At 39.6% G+C, this 7,663-nt stretch overlaps 1 protein-coding gene across 1 annotated transcript; it reads left to right on the forward strand.

Annotated features, from left to right (window-relative positions):
• Positions 649–3,199, forward strand: LOC109832830 (transport inhibitor response 1-like protein). The gene is given in 4 exon segments (XM_020400271.1): positions 649–693; positions 696–1,066; positions 1,144–1,672; positions 1,746–3,199. Coding segments are annotated over 4 exon segments (1,689 nt in total). The 5' UTR covers positions 649–663; the 3' UTR covers positions 2,505–3,199.

Here is a 7,663-nt window from a genome sequence, read left to right on the forward strand (position 1 = left end):
GTGTTTTCCCTCCAAAACCCTTATTACATGAGCGGAGGAGCAGGATGGGCAAATTCGCGAGGCCCTTCAGAACTTGAGGGTCTCAGATGGAAACTAGTGCGGATTTGATGACCAAGATCTAAAGAACTCTTAAAATAAAATAAAGTTGCAACACAGTAGCTCAGTGTATCAGAGCCCCACACCTATCCGTGCCTTCAATCCGCCCTCCACTCACTCCATTTTATAATTTCCAATCATTATTTTATTTTCCCTCACACTAGACAGCAGGTTATGGCACAGATAGAGGGGAGAGGCAGGTAAATAAATTAATACTTTTATTTTTAATTTTCTGTACAGTACACCGGGGGTGAAGAATTTTTTTTTTTTGCAGAAAAACCCCCGTAAACCCATACTTTATTTAATCTCCCCACCCCCCCGCTCTCCTGCTACTTCAATCAAAAAGCTACGAGCTCTCTCACTCTCCAATCTCAAACCTCCCATGAGAGAGGAGGGAGGAAGGGCCATGAGCGAGGAAGAAGACGACGAAATGCCGGCGGCCTATGGCGAGCGCGTGGGCCCCCGGATCTCGGGTCGAACCCAGGGATCTCGCCCCCCCGCCGTTCGGATCAGGTGTGCTTGATTAACGTCCTCGAAAACGTGCTGAAGTTCTGACTTGCCGGCGGGATGCGCAACGCGGCGTCGCTCGTGTGCAGCCTTGCTGTTCAAGGCCGAGGGCCCAGACCCGGCGGGAGCTCTTCATCGGCAACTGCTACTTCGACCGCGTGGCGATCCGCACGTGCTGGCCGCAGAGGTTCCCGCACGTGCGGTCCCTGGTCCTGAAGGGGAAGCCGAGGTTCGCTGACTTCAACCTGGTGCCTTTCGACTGGGGAGCTCATCCGACGCCTTGGATCTCGGCTTTTTCGGCGAGCTACCGGTTTTTGGAGAAGCTCTTCTTGAAGCGGATGAGCGTCTCGAACGATGATTTGAATTTGATTGGCTGTTCGCTTCCTGGATTAAAAGAGCTCTCGATCGTCAACTCTGATGGGTTTAGTACCGAGGGGCTTGCTATTATTGCTGAAAAGTGCAGGTTAGGGTTCAATTTCTGATCTTTTTTTTTCAAAAACCCTAAAATTTTGATTCTGACTGATTCGGTTTGGGTTTTAGGCAGCTGAGAGTGCTGGATCTGATTGAGGCTTATCTGGACGAGGTTGAAGACGAATGGACGGATTGGGTCTCCAAATTCCCCCAATCTGGGACTTGCTTGGAATCGCTTGTGTTTGAATGCATCAGCGGGCCTTTCAATTTCGAAGCCCTAGAATCTCTGGTTGCTCGGTCGCCCAACCTCCGGCAGCTGAGGGTGCATCAGGACTTGACCGCTGCTCAGTTGCAGAGGCTGATGGCACGCGCCCCTCAGCTGACTCAATTGGGCACTGGCTCTTTCAGATCCATGGCTGATGTTGGAATTGCTCCCGTGGGTGCTGCTGATAATGAAGTTGAGGGTTTGGCGTCGGCTTTCGCTTCGTCCAGGTCCATCGTCTCCCTATCGGGCTTTCGGGACTTGTCGCCGGAGCTCCTCCCTGCCATTTATCCGGTCTGCGCTAATCTCATATCGCTCAACTTTAGCTTTGCTAACATCGACACTGAGCAGCTGCGACCAGTCATTCTCCATTGCCACAACCTGCAGAAATTCTGGGTATTGAATCTAAGAACCTGTTGACTTGTCCCCATTTTGTGAATTTTGTTAATTGGGTGTGTTTAAATTTTAGGTTCTTGATACCGTTTGTGATGAGGGGCTTCAAATGGTGGCCTCTGCTTGCAAGGATTTGAGAGAGCTCAGAGTATTTCCCATAGATGCAAGGGAGGATGCGGAGGGTCTCGTTTCTGATGTTGGCTTGACTGCAATCGCCGAGGGTTGCCCTAAGCTTCGATCCATTCTCTATTTCTGCCAGAAAATGACCAATGCTGCTGTGACTTCAATGTCTAGGAATTGCCCTGATCTTGCAGTTTTTCGACTCTGTATAATGGGTCGTCATCGCCCTGATCACATCACCGGTGACCCTATGGATGAGGGTTTCGGTGCCATTGTCATCAACTGCAACAAACTCACTAGGCTTGCTGTCTCTGGTCTGCTCACTGATAAAGCCTTTGAATACATTGGAAAGTATGGGAAGTTAGTGAGGACTCTTTCGGTTGCTTTTTCTGGAAATACTGATTTATCCCTACAATATGTGCTCCAAGGATGCCCTAAATTGATTAAGCTTGAGATTCGGGATAGCCCTTTTGGTGATTTGGGTTTGCTCTCCGGGCTTAACCATTACTATAACATGAGGTTTCTTTGGATGTCTTCGTGTAGGCTAACTCTGAGGGGTTGCAAAGAAGTAGCCGAGAGGTTGCCTAGAATGGTGGTGGAAGTGATCAGAGATCATCGCGAGGATAAAGATGATGAAATTGTGGGGAAATTATATATGTACCGGTCTCTTGCTGGACCTAGGAATGATGCCCCGCCTTTTGTGAAGATATTGTAGGTTAATTTACTCGTGGGTTCCTTAAAGGGAGAGATTCTAATGGGGTTTTCACTGCCCATTAGATTGCTCAACGAAGGGAACATAGGTTGTTGAATTATTTCCATTCACTATTAGTTTCCCTTTGTGCTCATTCGATTGGAGAGGTATTTTTTTACCAATGAATGAATTCAAATTGAGCTAAGTTCTGTGATCGATGAATGGATTCAAATGGAGCTCAAAGTATGGGGAAATTACTGCAAATGCTGCGTCAGTTGGTTTTATACACATACTCCTGTAACATGAAGATGATGATGATGATGACGATGACGATGAATCTTGCTGCAACACAATGATCCCTGAACAAAGGATGGTGCCAATGGATTCTTTTCTTTGAATTCGAGAATTGAGCTCCAACGGCGAGGTGAAATATTAAAAACCCTGAAATTTTTCTTAGTTATGTCTCATGTAGCAGTCTCTGTTAAGTGGTCGGTCCAAGAGTTTAGTTAGTCTTCTTTCTTAGAATGCTTCTTCTTCTTAGTTCTATTTGATATTTGATATGCTTCTGTTATCGTTTGATCCATATATGATGTGGCTGAGGACAAACATTTTCTGTAGGAATTGTAAGGGAGTTTGTTATTCATTATCTTTCCATCTTCAGAGAATTGTTTCATTTGTAGCAATTACTTGATGAGCTGAAAACTAGAAATTAGCAAACATTTCCTCTCCTATTAAGTTTTCATCTAACCATCAATTGTACGATATATAGTGCAAACCCCTATGAGGAGGAATGCGATTATGCATCATGTTTGTCTCATTGTCCAACTCCACTTCCGCAAGAGAGCAAAACTTCCAGTTATTTGGTTCATTTGAAAATTATGGATGTGCTGTGTCCTGGAGAATGCACTGATTGATTTCTGTGCAATTTGTTCAAAAGGCTGACTAGTTTTGAAACTTTTTGGATTGTTTTTGGTTCACATATGATAGCATCTGTCACAGGGAGTCTTGTATCTGTTTCTGATATTTCCTCTTCAGAGAACTATTTGATTGCCACGATGACACAATGCTATTAGACTATTAGCCCCCCATTCAATTATACATGCTTAAACCTAAGCCCCTTCTAGATTTGTAGCTCTCCTCCATTGAATTTGAGAGAGGGTCAACAAAAGGGTAGGTCCTGGTCCACACTAAAGAAAGAAACAGTTCATTGATGGGGTCAGCCTCTATCATCAGATTAGTGCACCTTTTTTCCTCTCCTTGGAGGTTTTTTGGTGGGCAGGTGAGTGGCACCTATCAATCTCCTTCTGGCCCTTCAGAGCATAAATGGACCAAACCCTCTCCTCTGTTTTTGGCTTATGTCTGCAATAAAACCCACAAATAAAATAACTAATACAACATTAGCTTTCATGTGATTAAATTTTTTTTTAAAAAAGGTTTAGGTAATTACAAGCCTTAAACCTTTTTCGAGTACTGATCCAGCTTCATTATAAAATTAGAGGGGGGGTTGGAATCTTAGTGTTTAATTAATTCGAGGTTACAGCACATTACACCATCTTTCGATAAAAAATAACGGGGTCCGGCTTTATTACGATCTGGAGGGATATGATTAAACTAAAAGGCTCTAGATCTTGACAATGCTTGTTGCCAACATGGTTTGTCGAAGAATAGTTTTCGACTGATGAATGTGAGGAGAGCTGGCTGCCCTGGCTGCCATTGCTTTTTGGGGGATGGTTATACATAAATTGCACACTGCCCAATTTATGTATACTTACCCTTCAACTAGTTTATCAGCACCTGTTACCTCTGAGGTTGATATCTACTCTTCTATACTCTTCGGAGGATCCAAAGAATCATAGTTAATGCTACAGTAAATGTTATATTAAATACTGTAGCATAATTAGTAAATCGGATTGGCCCTCCGCACTTGAAGCTACTGTTTATGTCGTAGTAATTTACTGTAGCATAAACAATGAATCAGATCTGGGACTCTGTACTTGAAGCTACCATTTATTCTACAGTAATTTACTGTATTATAAACAGTGAAGCAAATTAAATGTATTAAAACATTGATTCTCCTTCAAGTATAGAGGAGATGATATGAATTCTAAATCAAATGTATTAAAACTTGGATCATTCTTTGAGTATGTATGAGTAGATATGATTTCTAATTTTAAGCGCACAATAATTAAATCAAATGTTTAAAACTTAGAGGAAGGCACGTCTAAAATGCGATGCTTAAAAAAAAAAATAGGGGACCGTGCTTTGCACGCGGTGCACGCTAGTTTTGTGAAGGACAAATTGCAGAGAGCTCCCTTTTTCCACAAAATCAAAGTGTTGCTTGTTTAGGTAACCTCAATAGTAGGATGAAAATAATGATGGTTCATATAGAGTCTATTTCAACTATTAACTTCCCTTCAACTTTTTTTTAAATGTTTTTTTAAGCAATTTTTGTTCTCTGCAAAGCAACGGGTATTAAAAATTTAGAAAATGTTTATGCATCCATGCTTTCTAAGGAATGACAGAAAGTTGCTTAAGTAGCTGTTATCACCAAGTGGTATTATTTAAATCCTAGATTAACAAGATGCTGATCTACCCAGTCCCAGGAGTATGACTATATAAAGTGCACGTGATAAACCAAATAATGGGAGAGCAAGGAAATTATATGATAGTGGAAGTTGACACCAAACAAAGTTAAGCTAATAATAGTTAAGAGGATCTTCATTCAAACTCCAAAAGGAACCCGAAATGCCTCTTAGTAGCAACGAACTTTTACCTGTAGCTCGTTAGAGGAAGGATCCTTTTTGGAGAGGAAAAAAGATGTAGCTTTTTGAATAAATTCTATAGGCTGTAGACACAATCTTTAAGCAACATTTGATTCCTAACATTTCAAATGTTCCGACTAATCTCTTTCCACAAAATGAAACCATTATATTGGTGGGAGCCCTAAAGTTGTTAACCTACTTTATTGAATTTTTTGGGGGGCTAAAAATACTATATTGAATCATTAATTAATTAATTAAGAGAAAGTATTCGATGGACCAGATCCACTAAACACTTGATTTTCTAATAGAACTTTTGGATCCATATAAACGAGGGATTTAGGGTTAACTATAAGGGTCAGTTTGGCAACCCTTTCTCTAAATCAGATTTGGCATAAGCCGGTTTTGTTAATGAAACCAAACTAAGATATTTAGTTCTCCTAACAAAAACAATTTAAGTCGTAGGTTTTTTTTTTGCCAAACTAGGCTCAAGACCTAAATTGGCTTTGTTTCATTAAACTAGGTTTAAGTGGAGTTTGCCAAACAAAGCCTAAGTTGAAGAATTTATTTTGAACGATCACATATAAAATAGACTCTTAAGGGAAAATATCTTGTTTAGTAAATTGGATATAAAAGAGAAAGCAATGTAAAAGAAAAAGTAAAGAACAATTTTGGGCGTCTCCTCTTTGAAAATGGCTATTACAGTGAGTAATTTATTATAATGATCACTACATCATTGTTCACTAACCAATAGAAGAGTTTGACTTTGCAATATTCCATTAATTATTCATTTCTTAGTTAATGCTATGCTTTCATATCATTAGTGCGATGTTAATTACGCATTGTAGGGGGGTCTGACAATCCCATACGCGGGTCACTGTCCACAATTCAATATTCACATTCATGCTTCCATAACATAAGTTAGTGTTAATTAATTCTGCTGACGAGGACTTGGTTTCTTTCGGCATATAGTTTAAAGTTACTATTCATGTGTTTATATGTAAAATAAAATAGGAATCATGCGTCAATAAAATTATACACTGGATTTATATCCTGAATTCATGATCTTCAGTGGCTTTGAACGCCATGCCGCTTAAAAATTTGATGATAATCATAGATTTTGAAAGGGTTAATTGTGAATAGACCCCCTTTAGTATCGCCCTTTGCAAATAAAGGGCATGTAATTATATTCGTGAGGTCTAACTATTTGTGTGGATAGACCCCTGAGTGATTTTTTTGAATCTTAAAATAGTCAAAAGGGTTTTGAGGTAGATGGACTCCTTATAGTTTTATTGGACATGATAGATCCGATCAATTGTTTTTTTTTTCTTTTTTTTGTGAAAGGGTCGAAAAAGTTCAGGAAGGGGTGTATTCTCACTTAGAATTGAGCTTATACTAAAGAGGTCTATCCACACAAATAGAACTACGGTAGATCTGTTTGCAATTGGGTAATACTACATGAGGTCTATTTGCAGTGAACTACGGTAGATCTATTTGCAATTTGGTGATACTACATGAGGTCTATTTACAGTTAACCAATTTTGAACTATCAAATTAGTAGTAGTCTCATATTCAATGACCAAGATCCATCAACACTAGAGGAAGGTTATATTTTAAAAGGGATAAATTACGCTTCCTTTCATGGTTAACTTCAGTGATATGCATCATCTTAATTTCGTTTTGTTTATAAGCGTTCCAATAATTTTTATGTTTATTTCTGATATATTTCATGTACACTTGCTCTCTTTCTTTATAGTGTTCTTCTGGGTACTTTTTTGGCCCAAAGTGTTAGTAATGTTGGTGGCAAAGCACTTGAAGTGCCGTTAAGTCTACTCCTAATCTCAATGATGTCGATTTTGATGCCTTCATTGTTTCCCCCCCTAAACTCTACCATGATGTATTATGATAATTAATTAACTAAAACACCTAATACAATGACAGAAGTATTAGCTAGACTTTATGTTCATATACTTAAACTTTTCAAACTTGTGATATTGCAATATCTCGTTGGCTGTCGCCGTCGCATCAATCAAGAAACTTTGGAGGGCTTAGAAAATGATTTGTTAACTCTTTGTAATCATTCCATGTAATATATATATAGTCCATAAGTTCATTAATAAAAACAAACTTGAAGCAGCCAAACTTATTTGGAAATTGCTCATCTAGATAGTCTAGGTGCCGCCTAACCGAGGACTTAAACGGACAGAATTTTTTTAAAACCAAAAATTCCGTTGAAAAACATGGCGTTTGACAAAGACTTAGGCTTCCCTGCCTTACCTTGAGTAAATTATGAAAGGTCCTATGGGGATATACTCACAAGTTTATCTTACTCTTATTATCTCGAGAATATTCCACCACATCTTTTATTATGAGATTATGTGAGTTCTACGTACCTCACGGATCATTTTCAAAGGAATAACATCA

This window comes from Asparagus officinalis, chromosome 3, assembly GCF_001876935.1.
Source record: "Asparagus officinalis chromosome 3, Aspof.V1, whole genome shotgun sequence".
NCBI classification, from domain to species: Eukaryota; Viridiplantae; Streptophyta; class Magnoliopsida; order Asparagales; family Asparagaceae; genus Asparagus; species Asparagus officinalis.